The sequence below is a fragment of the Chiloscyllium plagiosum genome, unplaced genomic scaffold, assembly GCF_037043375.1.
Source record: "Chiloscyllium plagiosum isolate Xiang-an unplaced genomic scaffold, Cpla_swu_hap1 HiC_scaffold_31, whole genome shotgun sequence".
NCBI classification, from domain to species: Eukaryota; Metazoa; Chordata; class Chondrichthyes; order Orectolobiformes; family Hemiscylliidae; genus Chiloscyllium; species Chiloscyllium plagiosum.
The window spans coordinates 9440768-9460558 of record NW_028270169.1 but is presented as its reverse complement, the minus strand read 5'-3'; the positions used below and the strand labels follow the sequence as shown (position 1 = coordinate 9460558).

The 19791-nt window shown below is 40.8% G+C and overlaps 1 protein-coding gene and 1 long non-coding RNA gene across 6 annotated transcripts in view; one reads left to right on the top strand and one right to left on the bottom strand.

Annotated features, from left to right (window-relative positions):
• The window catches only part of LOC122563903 (uncharacterized), a 222279-nt gene that overhangs the window by 13574 nt on the left and 188914 nt on the right, over positions 1–19791 (bottom strand). The gene's annotated exons all lie outside the window — the stretch shown is intronic.
• The window catches only part of vmp1 (vacuole membrane protein 1), a 202626-nt gene that overhangs the window by 51845 nt on the left and 130990 nt on the right, over positions 1–19791 (top strand). For all 5 annotated transcript variants that reach the window (XM_043718131.2, XM_043718127.2, XM_043718128.2 and 2 more), the window contains exons 4-5: positions 4724–4814; positions 7645–7755. In XM_043718131.2, the coding sequence (XP_043574066.1) occupies positions 4724–4814; positions 7645–7755 (202 nt within the window). The remainder of the gene's footprint in view (positions 1–4723; positions 4815–7644; positions 7756–19791) is intronic.

The window sequence follows — 19791 nt, the reverse complement described above, 5'->3', positions numbered from 1 at the left end:
GGACACCACTTTGATACAACACATCCATCCTCGGACAAGCCAAACAGAGACATATACAAGAATTCCTAGAAGCATGGCATTCCAATCGGAACTCTATCAACGAACACATCGATTTACACCCCATCTACCAGCCTCTGAGAAAAAGAACAGGAAATGACAGCAACAACGCAGAAATTACATCACCAACCCCAGGAAACCTAAACGCACAAATAGAAAGCGGGACATAACGCTAACACTTCACCAGAGGCTCACTGATGATACCTAGTATGGTGACAAAATGTCCCGAACAAATCTACCAGCTCAGTGAGCAAACTTACACCCTGATCCACAGGTTGATCCACCTGATTCCGAACTATAAATCTCCAATCACAAATGATTTCCCAACTCCTATACTCGGTGCTCTGACTAATAAAGGAAAGCATACCAAGTACCATCTTCTCTTGGTTCTAAGCACTATCCTATCTGCCTGCGACTCCATTTTCAAGGAACTATGAATCTGCACTCCAAGATCTCTTTGTTCAGCAGCACTCCCCAGGACCTTACTTGAATCAATCCAATTTGGATAAGTTGTGACATGGAGAATGCTGGAGAAACTCAGCAAGTCTGGCAGTATCTGTGGAGAGAAGCAGAGTTAACATTTTGAGTCTACTATGACTTCTTCTGAACTATAAGATATTGCAAAAAGTTTTTTGAAAATTACTTATGATGGGGGGAGCAGGTAGTGTAGTTGTCCGGTGTAAAAGTTAAAGGGGCTGTTAATGATGTTTCAAGGGAAAAGGAGATGTAAGGTGAATGTGAAATAAGGTGTGAAAATGAGAAAATTGGTCCTGTACTGGAAGCAAACAAAAGACAAAGTTGTTGGTGAAGTGGGTCGAAAGGCTGGGGAAGACAGGATTGAGGGGGAGCAAGGAGACATAAAGCAAGAAAAATGGAGAACCGACATAATGCAGTCAGTTTGTGAAGTTATGGAAAATCATATTGAGACCTTGAGACAATAAAGTGCCTCAGTGAAAAATGAAGTGTTGATCCTCAAGTTTGTACTGTGTGTCATGGTACTAGACCCAAGATAGAAATATTAGCATGACAGCAAGGTGGTTTATCAAAATGACACACAACTATGTCGTCAGGGTCATTCCGATGAACAGTGGAGATGTTCCACAATTCCATCTCCCAGTCTGTGCTTGGTCAAGCTAATGTAAAGGCGACCTTGTTGTGAGCATTAAATACAATGGACTAGATTGAAGGAAGTACAAGTAAAATACTGCTTCACTTGGAAGTCATGTTGGGTGCTTTGAACAGTGAGGGAGGAGTGGATGTGAATTGGCAAATGTTATACCTTCTATGTTTGTGTGGGAAAGTGCCATGGAGGAGTAGAAAAGTATTAGGAGTGTTGGGAGGGTGGATTGGGGTGTCGCAGAGGGAACCATCTCTGCAAAATGTTGTAATTGGAGGGGAGGGGAAGATGTATGTGGTGGTAGCATCCTGCTAAAGATGTTGGTGATGTGGAACTGATGGGGTGGAAAGTGAGGACAATGGGAACCTTATCATTTCTTCTAGGAAGGAGGGGAAGGGGTGAGGGCAGAATTGAGAGAGATTGGTCAGACACAGCTCAAAGCCTTGTCAACTATGGTGGTGGGGAATCATTGTGGAAAAAGGAAGACACGACTGGTGGAAAGTGGCATTGGGAGAACAGATGCAATGGTGACTGAGAAACTGGGAAAGGGGAATGAAATTCTTGCAGGAAGCAGGGTCTGAAGAAGTGTAGTTCAGGTAACTGTTAGAATCATTGGTGTTGTAGCAGATATTGGTGGACAGGCATGCCTCAGAAATGGAAATGGTGAAATCGAGAGGGAAGGGTAGAGTCAGCGTTGGATCAGGTGAAGGTGAAAGGAGGATGGAAGTTGGAAGCAAAAACCGAATGTTTCCAAATCCGTATGGGAGCAGGAAGCAGTAACAATGATTTTATCAATGTACTGGAGAAAAGGTGTCGTGAGTGGTGGGCCCCAAGTATGGAAGGTACAAGGAGGGTTCCACACAACCAGCAAAGTTATATGCCATGACATTAGCTTGGGGCAGGTGAAACTTGAACACGGGGCTCAGCACCCACCCTTCCCTCCCACCCCAGAGATAGGGTCACCACACTGAGCCACAAGACTCATTTAAAACACACCCCTGTTTATGTACAGCCGATCACATAGATATCAGCTAAAAATGTTGTTGGAGGAGACAATACACCCCAGAAAACAACTCAGCTCGATTTTGTTTAAAAATTTACTTGCTCAAACATGTTATAACACTGAAGCAAATTCTTGATGGCAAAATGTTTGTACCTTTTGCAAAGGGAACAGTGTAGTACATGTAGACATATGAATAGGCTGGTGTTTCATGTAATTGTTTTCAGATACTAGTTTTCACCTTGCAAGCATTCTGATTCCAGTTTTTGATTAATTTGCATGAACTTACCTTTAATTGTTTTGATGGACTTTTCATCATTGTGCAGGTTAAAGATCGTTGTAATAGATTCTTGTGACCATTAATAACGTCAAACATTGTTAGGCATCCAATCTTGAATGAGCCAAAATTTTATCCTCTTTTAAAATCAGTGGTGCAATTTTTCTGTCATTAAGGTGCTATATTAAAGCAATGCAAGGTAATATAAATAATGTTGTGGCTGGTAAAGAAGTGTGGAACCAGCTATCTAAGAAAATCCCATAAGTCAAGATTAATTGCTACACATTATATTAGTCCCAACATTGTAGGTTTGAGCATCGCTGAAAAAAAAATTGTCAAAGCTTTTTACCTTGCACTCGTCAGGACAAATTGTAGGGATACAAATTTAAGGGGGAAACCAACATATCGCAGACTGTTTTATGGGCCAATGCTGTCATCGTTGGTCCTGAAAAGTGCCCAATGGGTAAGGCAAATTGAATATTTGGGGATTGGTGAAGCTGATATGTAGACTGTATGTCCCAAAGCCTATGGCTAATACCAAATGGCAGATGCCTTTGGATGCTTGCAACAAGCAAGATATTGATTATTCAACCAGATGACTCTTTAAAAGCTTGCGACTCAATGTCCAACATTAGACCTGATTCTACAATTGAACAACATTTGCTTGATGACACAGAGTATGTCAAAAATTATGCTGGCTCCGAATTTAGGATCAGTTAGGCTTGCAGTGTGGTGCAGTTATAAGCAACGTATACCCTATATTAATCTTCAATGGTCTGTTCTTTGAAGACAGAGTGTGCATGCATGCTGTTTCGATTGACCAACAGAGGTAAGAGCAATATGTTGGTTCATTTCTCAAGCCAATATCTTGACAATTGGAGTCAACTTGTCTGGGTGAAAATTTAATTGAAGCTTGACAGTTAACTTTCAGTCACCATTGATCTGTGCATTCTCCAACACCGCCTCTACCAGTCAGGGTCCATTTGCAGCTGGTGTTTTCTTATATATAAATCTTGTTTTTTTTCCTTTAAATTGGCTTTTTAGCATATTATTCTGATAATTGCAAAGCCAAAAGCTAGACAAGATGATGTCTTTTCAGCAATGCTAAAGTTCTGTACTGCCAAAGAATGAATTGTAGGTTTTGAAGCAACATCAGATTCTCGGTGCTCTCATATTTTCACCACCATATTTGTCACTTGCAACTCCTAACCCAAGTTTATGCTTGTTAATCAGATTCGAAATGCTCAACTTATAGTTGATTTCTGACCGTTGCCTTGCATTCTTGAATGCAGTGATTACCAAGATTGCACAGTAGGTCTTTTAGTCCCTTTTTATTTGCCATCTAAAATTATGTAAGTGTTTATGGCAATGGGCCATGTGCTGGAAAATGGAATAGTTAGATGGTTCTTGACCGGTGCGGATGAAGTGAGCCATACTTTTTCTGTGTTGTAGATCTCTGACTCTGTCTAAAGTGCTCTTACTTAAATCTGTTCTTGCTCTCATTTTTGTATCATAATTTTGTCTATCTTGTTCTATCTTTATCAGGCCCAATTTGCAACTTAGACCACATAGTCTAAGAAATCCCCACCTTACTTTCTCCCAAGGGAATCACCTTATCTCACTGATTTCTCCTTAAGCTGTCTTTGAGATCAGAAACATGATGAATTGGTATATCACAGGCTCCATCTGGCACAAAAACAAACTTCTTTATGGAACTTTGTTTTAAACATTATTTGTTGCATCCATGATGCAGTAAGTTGGTCAACCTGATATGAGATTGGTCAACCTGATATGAGATTAATAAAAATATTAATTTTTATTTTTGTAAAGGAACTTTTGTGAAAGTGCCAGAGATTACAATGCATTTTGCCACCAAAATTGAAAATAGAAAAAAAAAACAATAGTTTGGTGAATCCAATTTTAGTTTTAAAAATCTTTGATCATTGGAGGAAAAGAAGACATAGTTGTTCTGGTTTTGAAGGTGTAGGGTGAATATTCAATGAGACAAGGAACTACATTTCCTGATGAAGGGCTTTTGCCCGAAACGTCGATTTTGCCTGTCCTCGGATGCTGCCTGAATTGCTGTGCTCTTCCAGCACCACTGATCCAGAATCTGGTTTCCAGCATCTGCAGTCATTGTTTTTACTACATAACCTTTGCCAATTTTTACTATCCCTTCTCCATTTTCCTTCTCTTCCGAACCAGACAGGTGAGCTAACTATATGTCAGCACACTTACAGATTAATGCAGCAGTTGTATGTTTCTCTTGCAGGTTGTGGCAGCGACGACAGTTTGTCTTCGTCATTCTGTTATTATTTGTTGTGGCTACAATTGCCTACTACGTTGAGGGTGGGCATCAACAGGTGAGCTCCAAGGTTATAATTTGGGCTGTTGTTAACTATCAATATTAATTGATCAAGTAGTATTTGTCTCGATGAGAGTGATTGTTAGAAATGTCTAACAGGCCAATCAAAACCCGAAAGACAGGTGGTGACCAGTTCCATTCATAACCAATTTGGATTTTAATGCAAATCTTAATTTTCTTTGAAAACAGACTAGTTTCATTTTGTGTTGTGCGTTGTAGTATTTGTATGTAGCAGGCCTTTCGAACACTTGAGCCTGGTCTACCAGTCAGTATAATTGCAGCTGATTTGATTGTGGCCATAACTCTATTTTCCTGCCTGCCCCCATATTTTGAGCTGCGATTTTAAAAAAAGCACTAATAAAATCTTTACCCAAACACATACCTCAATCCTACTTTCTCCATAGTACTGCTGTTCCAGAATAGTTTAACAATATTAATCTTCCATACAATTCCTTGAAGTGAGATTGCAAAATTTGAGTTTGGACAATTTTGTGTTTTTGCTACCTGATAATGTAACTTGATTGATGCCAACAAAGTTAATTTTACATCATTGTTGAAACGATTGAGAGTTCTACTAATCGGGGCTCTTGAAATGGCAGTATGGTTGAAGAATTTTATTTCAGCTGCTGGGCGTTCTATCATGACAACCAGAACCTGCCTTCAATGTTTCTTTTTTTTTAAAAGAAAAAAATTTCAGAGAGGAAAAGCAAAACAAAAGCACAAACTTGTAACTCCTTCTCTGAATTTATCATCCTCAACCTTCTGCCTGGAGCTTTTTTAAAGATAGATGTGGCACTATCTGTCCCAGTTTCTCAACATCGATGCTTTGTACTATGGGCTTCAGCCTTTCTCTAGGGTTTCTCAGTTTTTATTGGTCAATTCCTGGTCAGTTAATCAATTTGTCTCATTAGATTTAATCTTTGAATCTTTAAAAGTGAGAAGATTATATTAGAATGTTATTTGTAGTTCTTTATAATTTTTTTAAATGCAGATTTTTTATAATACTTCTGAAATAAATTTCATGTGCAAGCCCCAAATTGTAAAACTTTTGGTTTATGTTTTAAACCTGAAGACAGAGATTCAGGGTGCTCTGAATTATTATACCAGCGTAATTTCTGATCTTGAGCAATGAAGATTGTTTTCATTCTCTGTCTTGGTGGTAGGGGTGGCATGGTGGCTAAGTGGTTAGCACTGCTCCCTCACAGTGCCAAGGACCTAGATTTATGGGTTTCCCCCTCTATCTCCACCAACCCCCTCCACGGATGTGCAGGCTAGGTGGATTAGCCATGGGAAATGCAGGGAATCAAGGATAGGCTAGGGCCATGGGTCTGAATTTGATGCTTTTCAGAGGGTTGGTGTAGACTCGATGAGCTGAATGGCCAGGTAACTCTAAGTACAAATTCACCCCACAAAATATGTGTGTGTGTGTGTGTGTGTGTGTGTGTGTGTGTGTGTGTGTGTGTGTGTCTCGTGAGTGCAGAGTGTCTTACGTCTGTGAGGGGGTGCATGTGTGTGAGTGAGAGAGAGAGTGAGTGTGTTCGGTACCCATAGGGAGGGCCTCAACCGGGACCTTGGGTCCATGTCACATTACAGGTGATCACCATTGCACTACACACACAGATATTTCTACACACACACACTCTCACAGACACAGGTATACACACACACACACACACACACACACACACACACACACAGACAAAGACCCACATGCACACAGACAAAGACCCACATGCACACATATATTTTGTGGGGTGAATTTGTACTTGCAGAGTTACATTGCACTTTGCTCAAAAACTGCATACATTCATGTAGAACTCTGAGCTCAAAAACTGCATGAATTTATGTAAAACTCTATTACCTCACTTTTTAGATTATAATCAATCTAAACATCAGGTCATAGACAGAGAACACAGGGGGCTAACACCTTCAACATATTGTCTAGCTATCACCATTGTTAACAGCTAACCCGAGAATGCAACTTTTAAAAAAAAGGTTTTGTGATTTACACATGAAAGAAGTGAAGCTATCACTGTATTCTAACAAATGAAAGGCTTAACAGGCAATCAATTTTTCAATGTATAATTTCAGTTACATCACACTCCAAATTTTTGCTATAAATTCTGTGTTACGATCGAGCCCTCCACTATCACCTGATGAAGGAGTGTTGCTCCGAAAGCTAATGTGCTTCCAATTAAACCTGTTGGACTATAACCTGGTGTTGTGTGATTTTTTTAATTTTATACAGTTCATATAGTTTGCACCAAGGTATAGCATTGAGGAAAATGTTAGAGAGGGAATCTGTTGCAGATGTACTTATTTCATGCATGAATCCAGACTTCAAGAAACAATGGAAAAAAAACTTCACATCACTGCTTTTAGGTCACTGAAGCAGATGGAAGTCAACTAAACTTGCAGTGACATTTGCGCACCTGTATTTGTCTTAATCTAAAAGAATTAAACTACCGAGCTTGCAACGTTTAGTCTTCATCACTGCCGCATCCTATCTCTTCAAATTTTTGGTTTAGCTTAATCTAGCATTAAAAAGCATGATAAATTCCACTAAGTGTACCTACCCTGGTGGGTTAATCCATTGCCACATTGAAAGTAATGTGTTTATTGCTCAGTGATTTCAGTTTTTTGAGAGTGGACCTGGGCCCTGTAAGCTAAAAGCTATCTCTTCTTAGCCCTTTTTGAAACCAATTTTTAAATAATTGTACAAAATCCCCTCTTATCCTGTTTAAGCTCAGCCTTTGGGTTGCTTTTAACGGTTAGAGGCATGATGTATATCAGTTGTTAATTTTACCTTTGTTTTCCTCCTTTGACAGTACGTGCGTTTTATGGAAAAGAAGTTCTTATGGTGTGCGTACTGGGTAGGCTTGGGCATTCTGTCTTCTGTTGGACTTGGCACGGGTCTGCACACGTTTCTGCTCTATTTAGTAAGTACATTTATTCAGCATTATCACTCATTTCAGAAATTCAGCAAGCTAGCAAGCACAAGCTCTGAAGAAGAGTCATGCCATCTCATAACTCTTTCTCTTCTCAGATGCAACCAGAAATGCTGGAGTTTCTCCAGTATTCTCTACATTTTGTTGCTTGAAAATGGTCTCCTGGCTTTGGCAATAAATTTTGAGTCACCTACCTCTTCATGCACTGTAGGGAACTTTTGATCTCCCACTTTCATCTCCTGTGTGCAGAGATGCAGATCAATAGTCATTGTGTGTGGTTCTAATCACTTCCTCTTTGCCTCAGGCTGTTACACTTCAGAAATTATGCTCAGTCAAAACTCAATTTGGCACTGTGTTCCACACAGTAAGGACTGCATTTGTGCATGAATTACTCAAGACATTGAACCTCAGTGTGGTGTAAAATGTTATCAGTTTCCGTGGAACATGAGCTGTGGTTAGCTTGCAATGCAACATGTAAATAACACTGTCAATAGCAAAAATGATGTGCTTCCAATTAAACCTGTTGGACTATAACCTGGTGTGGTATGACTTTTAACCTAATAGCAAAAATGTATTTACTCATTGTGTTTTGCAGACCTATCTCCTCTGCCATCTTGTGGCCATATTTGATTTTACAGGAGTTAACTTAAGGATCTCAATATCCCAGTTATGTTAAGATACTTCTGTACTACAGTTCTTGCATCTGAATGTCATTAAAATATGTACATACTGTATCTTTGTCACTATTTGGTGTTACAAGTTAGGTTTTATGATCTTTAAAAACTTTGCCCTGTGAGGAGCTCTTAATATTTTCTTGCATTTGTGTAACTTTTGCTGAATATAATTCTGTCTGCCAGATTACCACTTTTTTTAACACATTAATGTAAAAAGCTTCCTTAGCTTTTGCACTCTATTTTGTCTCTTTTTGATTTTGATTCCTTGACCGTACGTGTGAAAATTCTGCTCTTTGAATACCTTCCGCGATCTTATTGGAGCTATTCCAGCTCTCTTGCCCATTAACATTTCATCCTCAGTTGTTATAGCCCAGTCAGGAGCAGCCTAAACACTTCTGCAAAAAACGTGGCTGGACCTGAAGCAGCAAATCGGCAACAACTGAAACCAAGAGCTTCTCCACTCGGTCCTAAACAAACTCCCTGGTTTAAAAAAAACCACACCGTAAATTACCTGCTACACTGGGTCGTAAGCAGAATCTCTTCAAAAATACTCCACCAGACCACTGGACCACTCAAATGTAAGAAATCTGCGAGGAAGCGGGGTAAGCGTGCGGACCTGCTAGTAAGACTGAGATTACGCGATTTGAGACCCCCTTCCTTGCTTACTCCTAGCAAATGTACAATCTCTGGAGAACAAGATGGACAAAACTCAGATCACGATTCAGCTTTTAGCATGAAATGTGGGACTGCTGCGCACTCTGCTTCTCAGAAACATGGCTCAACCCATCCATTTCCGACTGCGCACTTCAGGCTGATTGTTTGTCTATCCATCGTATGGACAGTACACCGTCCTTGGGTAAGACAAAAGGTGGAGGGTTTGACTTTTAATCAACAACTTGTGGTGCATGAACATTGCAACCCTGGGAAGCCATTGCTCCCCAAACCTCACATTCCTCACCATCAAATGCCGTCCCTTCTATTTTCTACGGGAATTTACTGCTGCTAAAGTAACCGCTGTGTAAATATCACCACAAGCAAAGGTTGAGGAAGCTCTGGATGTGTTGTACTCCACCACTGGAGACGGAACACCCTGAGGCATCAATCAAGCCAGCCTAAGGAAGGTGTTGCCCAAGTATCACCAAACATTACCTGCCCCACAAGGGGCCCAAACATTTTAGATCATTGTGAAAGATGCCTACCGCTCCATCTCCCCCGCCCTCGTTTCGGGAACTCTGACCACAATGCCGTGTTTATTTTACTGGCTTACAGGCAAACGCTCAAGCAGGAGATCCCCTTGCGGATACAGGTCCAGTGCTGGTCTAGTGCTGTCTGCAATCGGCTGATTGGGCCATGTTTAAACAGTCCGTAGGTACCTTGGACGAGTACGCCACCACAATCATGGCATTAATCAGCTCCAGCTTTCCCACTACTCTTGACCCACTCCAATTTGCCTATCAGATCAATAGATCCACGTCAGATGCCATATCACATTCCCTTCACTCCTCCCTTAGAACATCTTGACACCAAGAACAGCTATGTAAGAATCTTACTTATTGACTACAGTTCAGCCTTCAACACTATTATCCCCTCGAGACTGATTACTAAACTTAGTGATCTCAGACTAAGCCCCACTCTCTGCAACTGGATCTTCAGTTTCCTGACCCACAGGCCACAATGAGTGAAGATGGGGGAACAATATTTCATCATCACTTGCACTCAATACTGGAGCCCCCAGGGGTGCGTACTCAGCCCCCTGCTGTACTCTCTGTATACCCTTGACTGCATCACCAAATACCAGACTAATACCATTTACAAGTTTGCTGATGGCACCACCATAGTCGGTCGAATCTCCGATGGCGATGAAACAGATTACAGATGGCAGGTGGAAGACCTGGAAAACTGGTGCACTGAGAACAACCTAGCTCTCAATGCCGGCAAAACCAAGCAACTCATTATTGACTTTGGGCGAGATGTTGCTAATGCCCCCCTACACATTAACAGCACAGAGGTGGAACGAATGGAGAGTGTCAAGCTCCTGGGAAAGGTCATCAACAATTTCTTGGACTCTTCATTTGGACGCACAAGTTACAAAGGCCCTACAACGTCTCCTCTTCCTCAAGCAGCTGAGAAAATTTGGCATGACAGCGAATACCCTTGCCAACTTACGTGTGCCATTGAGAGCATTCTGTCTGGATGTATCACTACCTGGTATGGCAACTGTACCACTTGAGATCGGAGACGGTTACAAAGAGTGGTGAACTCGGCCCGGACAATCACAAAGGCCAACCTCCTATCTATAGAATCCATCTACCAGGCCTGCTGTCAAGGATAAGCTGCCAGCATTCTCAAAGATCCATCCCATTCCTGGCAATGCTTTTCTACAACTTCTACCATTGGGGAGAAGGTACAGAAACCTGAACACGCATACCAACCGGTTTTGAAACAGTTTCTATCTCACTGTTTTTATAATACTGAGTGGACTCTCAAACTCTTAGCATTCGCCTGTACCTGTGTTTTGGTTTTTGCTGCTGTTTACCTATTATCTACTTATCTATGCTACTTAACTACGTAATCTGCCTGTCTTGCTCACAAGACAAATCTTTTCACTGTGACACGTGCAGGGAGGATATTCCCAATAGTGGGTGGTTTCAGAACCAGAGGTCACAGTCTGAGGATTCAGGGTGGATCATTTAGGAAGGAGATGAGATATTTCTTCACCCAAAAACTGGTGAGCCTGTGCAATTCATTACCACAGGAAGTAGTTAATGCCAAAAGATTGAATGTATTTAGGAGCTGGCTAGTAATAGCACTTGGGGCAAATGGGATCAAAGGTTATGGGGAGAAAGCTGAATTAGGTGATTTGAATTGGACAGTCAGCTGTGATTGTGATGAATGGCAGAGTAGGCTTGAAGGGCCAAATGGCCGCATCCTACTCCTATCTTCTATGTAACCAAGATTTATGTTCTTATGAGAAAGAGAATATACCTCTCTCCAATTATAGTTAAATAATGTCTGCTGTAGCAGTAAGGAAAATCTGGTTTTCCTGAATGAAAGGGCAGTTTTATTTCCTCTTAACCCAGATTTTTTTAAAAAATAAAGAAACAAGGCCAAACAAATGGATTTTGGATGCTGTCTATCACTTGCAATTGCAAACTTAAGAGGGGACAATGTCCAGTACAAAAAAGTAAGTTTTAATAAAATTAAAATATCGTTTGGAGTAGATCAGGTGTCCTTGAGCCATAAGGTTTTAACCTAAGACCGTGGTTGTCTACTTGATGTCTCAAACCATCTGATGTATGAATGTTGCAGTTATCCTTTTAAGTTCTGTTTATTTTAGTATGTACAGTCATTGGGCACTTGCCCTTCTAGGGAGTGGAAGGGAGAGATTCAATGTATTGTGTGTGTGACATGAAGAATCTACTGATAATAAAGCCCTGTTACTTTCCCAGTCACACATCATTGGTATAAGTGTTGAGACTTTCCAGTGGTGCTGGAAAAGCACAGCAGGTAGGCAGTATCCGAGGAGCAGGAAAATCAACGTTTCGGGCAAAAGCCCTTCATCAGGAATAGACGCAGGGTGCCTGCAGAGTGGAGAGATAAGAGTGGGGGTGGGGAGAAAGTAGCATAGTACAATAGGTGAATGGGGGTGGGGATGGAGGTGATAGGTCAGAGAGGAGGGTGAGGGAAGGTAGCAAAGAGTACAGTGGGTGAATGGGGGTGGGGATGAAGGTGATAGGTCAGAGAGGAGGGTGGAGTGGATAAGTGGAAAGGAAGATAGGCAGGTAAGACAGGTCATGGGGACAGTGCTGAGCTGGAAGGTTGGAACTAGTGTGAGGTGGGGAAATGAGGAAACTGGTGAAGTCCACATTGATGCCCTGGGGTTGAAGTGTTCCGAGGCGAAAGATGAGGCGTTCTTCCTCCAGGCGTCGGGTGGTGAGGGAGCGGCGGTGGAGGAGGTCCAGGACTGCATGTCCTCGGCAGAGTGGGAAGGGGAGTTGAAATGTTGGGCCACAGGGCGGTATGGTTGATTGGTGCGGGTGTCCCAGAGATGTTCCCTAAGGCGCTCTGCTAGGAGGCGTCCAGTCTCCCCAATGTAGAGGAGACCGCATCGGGAGCAACGGATACAATAAATGATATTGGTGGATGTGCAGGTAAAACTTTGGATGTGGAAGGCTCCTTTGGGGCCTTGGATCGAGGTGAGGGAGGAGGTGTGGGTGCAGGTTTTGAAATTCCTGCGGTGGCAGGGGAGGGTGCCAGGAGGAGAGGGTGGTTTGGTTGGGGGCGTGGACCTGACCAGGTAGTCACGGAGAGAACGGTCTTTGCGGAAAGGGGTGCGGAGGGAAATATCCCTGATGGTGGAGTGTATTGATTCAATCACAAAAATGTCCATTCGATTCTCTTTTGCACAACTAACCAAGACCTTAAATAAGCTGCTTGAATGAATTCAAAATAATCTATTTATTACTGTATAACATGTATCAAGAATAAAATGCAAGTGGTAGTTAAGCTAGAATTCAGACTTAGAACTGTATCCCCCTTATTCCCAAACATGGATGCATACTCAAAATGCAACAGTCTCTGCAGACACGATTGTGTTTTTTTAAAATTATATCAGAGATAAAAAAAACCTTATTGACCAATTGCTTGAAAAAAAACAAGAGTATTAGATGAGGGCTCATCGTCCATTGTTTTCCTGTTGATTGAATCAAAATGCTGACAGGCATGGTAGCCAGTGTCTTTGGAAATTAGCCACCATTTAGCACCATTAAGATAGTCAGCAATACTGATATTTGGAAACTTTATCAGTTCCCAGAATCTCTGCTGAGAAACAGAGGAAGAGACTTGCAGTTCTGTAAATTTCTTCCTACTTTTGTTCTGTAAAAACAAAAGATTAAGTCCAGAAAGGGTTGCCAGACAACAATTAGCATAGAAGCCATCATAGTCTTTTCAAAACCAGGTTTTATAGTAATTAAGGGCAGTAAACCCCAACTTTTATTGTGTTGAAAGCTTTGTTTATTTTCTCCACAGACACTTGACTTTCTGTTGACTTAAACTGTTGACTGCATTTCCAAACTGTGACTTTATTTCCAAGCAACCACCATGGTTAAGCCTTTTCCTATCCAGAAAACATCCAAACAATTCCTTGTTTTCCAAATAGTCCTTAAATATAAACTCCCAGCAAGCCCTGCGTCCTTTGATATCTTTCTGCCAGAATCAACTTCCTGATAGACAAGCTTGTTTTGTATTTCCATGACAGAATTCATTATCTCCTAGATTAATAATTACAGGTAATATTTTCAACTTCCTCATGTGAACATTCTCATTAAACATGTAAATCCAATTAGGAAATAAGGGCTTTATGATTTTCTTGTCTTTGGATAAAATGCAGGTTGGCTAACCTGTGTGGTCAGGTGATTGTTGTGACCATTTTAAGTCAGTGTTTTGGTCCCTTTTCTTAAAAACAACAGTCCATGAAAGTCCATGGAATTGAAAAACAATCATGACACAGTTTAATGTGTTTATCATGTGGCTCATTCCTTCAGCGTCAGCTTCAAGTTTAAATCCTTGGATTGCATGTGATCTGTCTTCTTTTCAAGCTTAATGTCAAGCTATCATGTTTTGGTTTCAGTGTTTACAAGATGAACTCTTACTGTCATGGTATTAATTAATCTGGCTCTGCCTAATCATTAACTGATCTTTTATTCCTTCTTAAACTCTGCCATCTCTCCACTTCTTTAAAATCATCTTCACTTGGGGTCCACCTGTGTATTAAGTTTTTACTCATCCACTACTTCCCCCGAATCCACTACCACTACGGCCATCAATCTTTCTTCTTTTGCGATCTCTCTCTCTTTTAGTCTAATGTTTTCTGCATTAAGCATGCGGTGATTGTGGTGAACTGGAAAGATTGAACCCTTGGCTTTTTACTTCATAGGTATGTGTGTAACATGCATTTAGTTCAGGACGTGGTCAGGGATAATAATAAAAGGTCAGGGATCTGATGTTTCAGCTTGCCTCTTGCTTGATTGATATTTCACTGAGATCATGTTGCAGTGTACCATGTACCATACAAGATATTCCATTTTCGCAGTCAAAAAAAATGTTCTTGAGGGATTTACAGCTGTGTAATCTGAATTTTCTTTTTAAAAAGGAGAAATTTCACTTGCCTAAAGAGATTGTAAAGATGCCAAAGAAAACCATGTTTATTTTGTCACTTCTCTGCTTGCCTCATATTTCTGATCTGTTTTGATGTACAAATCGGGAAGTATGTAACTTCAATACATACTAGTCACAAGAACTAGAACTGCTCTAGCTGGTGTAAACATAGAGATCTTGTAGCTTGTGCTCTGGTTTAACACCATAAGGTTACATTAGTTTTACCAAATCAAAAACCAACTCCCTCATTAAAGAGAGACGCCTGGTAGCTGTTTAACTTAAGGTCACCATGCCTCAGGCGAGGGGAAATATTGAGAAGGAGAATCCTTCATAGTAACTTCAGCTGATGCTGCAATTGAACCCACACTGTTGGCATCACTATACATCACAAACCCTCAGCGGAAAGTAGTTTCCATTAGAGCTATTGACAGAGCTCTCCAATTGAGATATTCGCATTTCATAAGAGCTTTGCCTGACAGAAGTAGGGTGTCTGTCTGCACTGGTTCACATTGAAACTCATAGTCAATTAGATGATTGTTCTCTGATGTACAAATTATCTCACATCTGTATTGGAGTTGGTTGTTTTGGATGAAATGTTAATTTTCTTCTTAATGAAGTTTTATGTCCAAATTCAGTACAATCTCTTGGATGAAGCTGACCTCTGACACCTTTCATTCATGGTTTATGTGACCATGTTGATCAGCTCTTGTGTTGGTTGGGTCCTGATGGATACATTGGCTAAGACCGATCTGTGCCTGGAAGGTTTTGCTGTAGATAGAATGCACTAAGACCATTGAGATTTGGGTGAGTGCCTGGCTTGGATTTTCTTGCTGCCTTTGTTATCACTTGCTTGCAAAGAAATCTGCACCATTTTGTTTTTTCTTAAATTTGGCATCCGATGCAGTAATTCAGTGTGAGTCACCCTAGGACTCCAAGTCACTATCAAAGCTTCTATATGAAGCCTTAAGTGCCTTTGTAGTGTTCTCTTTGACTGCCATGAGCGCATACTTTGGACCTGAGCTCCTCAAGTGGTCCCCAGCATAGTAGATCTTCAGCCAGTTTGATTCACTTCATGTGATTCAAGAAGTTGCTGGAGACACTGGATTCTGCAACACATTTTGGCAATAATACTGAAGACGTATGCTCCAAAACGTGTTGCGTCCCTAGCCAAGCTGTTCAAGTATAATTAGAATACTGACATCTACCTGCCAATGTGGAAAATTGTCTAGGTCTCTCCCAAGCAAAAAAAAGGGCAAATCCAACTCTGCCAATTATATCAATCAGTCTACACTCGATCACAAATAAAATAATGAAAGGTGTTATCATCTGTGCCACCAAGCAGCATTTGCTTAGTAATACCCTGCTCACTTGTTGCTCAGTTTGGGTTCTACTCTGGCCACGCAGCTCTTGATCTCATTAAAGCCTCTGTTCTAATGTTCGACAAAAGGACTGGATGCCAGAAGGAGGTACGAGTTAATATCTTTGGCATCAAAGCCACATTTGATCAAGTATGGCACCAAGAAGCCCTCGCAAAACTGGAGTCATTGGGAATTGGGCAAAACACTCCACTGTTTAGCACTAAGAAAGATGGTTGTGGTCATCTCACCTGCGGAGGAGATACTCAGGATAGTATCATAAGTCCAAGCATCTTCAGCTGCTGATCAATAACTTCACTAAGATGATCCCCAATATGGATGAATTATCTTATGAGCAAAGGCTAAAACAGGTGAGTCTCTGTTCCCTGGAGTTTAGGAAATCAAAAGGTATTGCGTCAAAATATGTAGGGTTCTTAACTGGTTTGACAGGGTGAACATTGTGAGGATGTTTCCCTTCATGGGAGAATCTAGGACCAGAAGGCAGAGTCTCAGAATAAGGCTGAGATACGGAGCAATTTCATCATGCATAGAGTTGAAATTCTTGGAAATCTTTGCTATAGAAAAGCGTAGGGTAGATTCCTCATGTTTAAGGCTGAGGATGATGGCTAGGACAAGAAACGAGACACGAGGAATGTGGGTTGGATTAACCGTGACCCTATCTAATGGCGGAACAGTCTGAAGGGGCCAAATGGCGTACTCCTGTTCCTGTTTCCTTTAGTTCTATGGAGCCAACATTTATTGGGGGATGGGAGTTGTTAAGCAATGACCAGAAACTGCACTGGACCTGTTGTATAAATACTGTGGCTATAAGAGCAAGTCAGAGCCTAGGAATCCTACAGTGAGTAAAGCCTGTGCATCATCTGCAAGGCCAAAGTCAAATGTGTGACAGAATATTCCCTACTTGCCTGGATGAGTGTAGCTCCAACAACCCTTGAAGTTTGAAACTATTCAAGACCGAACTAATTTAAGAGGTACCACAACCTAAAAACCCCGTCGGTTTTATCCCAGTGAGATGCAATTGCTATTCAAGCACAATGCATCCAAAACATCAGTAAAACTGTCCTGTGCAAGCTTAGAACGACTTTGCTAAACCAAAAAGCAGGAAAACGTCTGTATAACTAGTACCCAGTCCAAGGTGACTTGTGTGAATTTGGATTGTCAATGAAACTTCAGCCACGAAAGTGTCATTGAGCTTGATCCTATTTCTATCAGCATGTGTCTTCCAGCAAGGATCACTGGATAGTTATCAGGAGCAAAGAATTTGTGTTTTATATATTTTCTTGTCCCTGTGCCAACTGCATAATCATAGTGTAGCTCAGTTAATTCAGCACAGATGCAGCAGAAGACAGAACTAAAGATCAGAGAGCAAGGCATCCATCTATGATGCAATACTTTGGAGCTGCATTGCATCTGTAATTCCTTCAGGTGAGCTTCAGATCCTGTAAATGAGGATGGGAGAAGCAGGGGAGATGAGAAATGGATCATTTTGAAGCAAAAGTCTACCAAACCAGGGAGGAAATAAATCCACAGCTTAGCACCCACTCACTCATCTCATTGCAGTTGTTTGTAAATTGGTATTAATACTGCCTTAGGGTTTGGTTATCTGCCTGCTTTGTGTGTGGAGTGTTTGTTGCATTGGAAACCAGGAGAGAAGCTGAGCAGGTGCCCTCAAAATTTGATTGTACAGTAAAATTGCAATTTTGAAACTTGTTCAAAAAAGGTTTGCTTTGCATCATTTTCAATTAATTTGAAAGTGGTACACTTACAGCAAACTCCTGTGACATTGCACGTGTGCATGTCTAGCCTAAGCCAGCAGATGGAGCTCACAGCTCATCATGGTGTATTACAGAAAGATAATTTTCGTGGTAATACTGATACATGATAGTATGATTATATTAAGGCATAACAGTGTTAATAATTGACCATTTTGACAGTGAAATTCCAGATCTTTTAGCAAAATACTTGCATTTGTTGCATATTAATGTACTTCCAACTTGAACATAAGTTAGGTTTAATGGCTATTCAAACCCGCTGTCGCTGTATTTTCAGGGGTAGAAAATGGCCATTCAGCCAACTGTGGCTATTATCCACTTCCTTTTAAGGAAACAGTCATTTTTTTTCTACAAACCCCTAATTATTTAATTAACGTAAACTCTTAGACCCACTGCCTGTCAGGGATTTTGTCAAACCATGAGTGGAAGATGAGGTCCCTGTTGAAGAACACCACGCAAGCTACAAGCGCCACAACAAACTGATTTGCTATATCTTTAACAAAATTAAAAACTTCCTGAAGCACTTCACAGGTGCTATATAAACAAAATTTGACATCATGTCACAAGGTAAATTTGGGGCAGTTGATTTGACCAAAGGTAGATATAAAGAATATCTTGAAGGGTAGAAAAGCAGAGATTTTGGGAGGAACTTCAAGAACTCTGAATCTTGATAACTGAAAGCACCTGTTGCCAATGTTGGAATGATTAAACATTAAGTTGCTTGAGGCCAGAATTAGTTGACATCTTGGAGGGTTGCATTGATAGAGGAAATTAGATGGAGAAAATAGGATCTCAAATACTGGCACAAATATTTAAGTAGAAACTTTACTTGACTGTGAAAATCTAAGTTGGCGAGAGCAGGGATGGTGAGTGAATAAAGTTTGTTTAGGCTTTATAATGATAAGATGGTGGTGAGTCAGCAGTCTGCATTGTGTACTCAGCTTTTTTTAAAACATGCACATCCTGCCTGTTCTTCTGCCTAGTGGTGACAGTCTATTCGATGTCAAAGCAAAGAAAGGAACATCAGAATTTTTGTTGACCTCAAATTTATGAAGGGTAGAATATAGAAGTCAGCTGTTAAAATAGTCAGGTCTAAAGATAACAAAAACTTTGAGGGTTTGAGCAGCTGACGAGCTGAGGCATATGTGGGGTCAGACAATGCAATGGAGGTGAAGAGAGAGTGATCTTCAAGAAGGCGTAGGCATGTGATTGAAAACTCAACTTAGGGTCAGAAATGACACCATGTCTCCACTTGGAGAAATAAAATGAGAGAAATGAGGAAAGAATAATTAGAAACTCTAAGCTTTAGTTTCTAAGCATTTAGACTGTCAAATTGATTGAAATCTCTTGTGAAAATACCAGTGTTATCCATTTATTACACCACATAGCATTTATTCTCTGATTAATCAATGGGTTGATGGCTTGGACCCAACTAATCCAAACTTTGCATTTTTGAGGAACAGGAAACTTCCTCACTTTATACATAAGTTAATCACCTGTTTAAGTCTCCAAGCTTGGTTCAGTGTGCAAGCTGCGAGTTTGCAACTCTGAACCAGCATTGTTTTTAAGCCTGGTGTGCTGGAGTGATTTGAAGTGTGCTTTTATGTTTTTCTTCTGACTTCTGATCTGACTTGATTAACTTTCTCCCAGTCCTTGAGAATTTGCCATTTCAGGAATTAAATTAGATTAAATGCCGGAGAAACAAAGTAGGTCTGTTGAGTAGGCCATGTGAAGAGACATGTTATTGTGTGAGAGCATACAAATTTAGAGCAGAATTGGCCCAATCGGCCACTCTAGGTGGCACTGCCATTTGATAAGATCATGCTGATATAATTGTGGCCACTACTCTATTTTCTCATCTAATTGCTTAACCCTTTGCCTTGCTTATTATTCAACTCTGCCTTTAAAACATTTGAGGATCTTGTCTCTGCCCAGTCTTTGGAAAGAAAATATCTACTCATCTGTCTTAAATGGGAGACTCCTTGTTTTTAAACTGTCCTGCATTGAGAAACATTCCTTCAGAATCCACTGTCAATTTCCCTTAGTTAA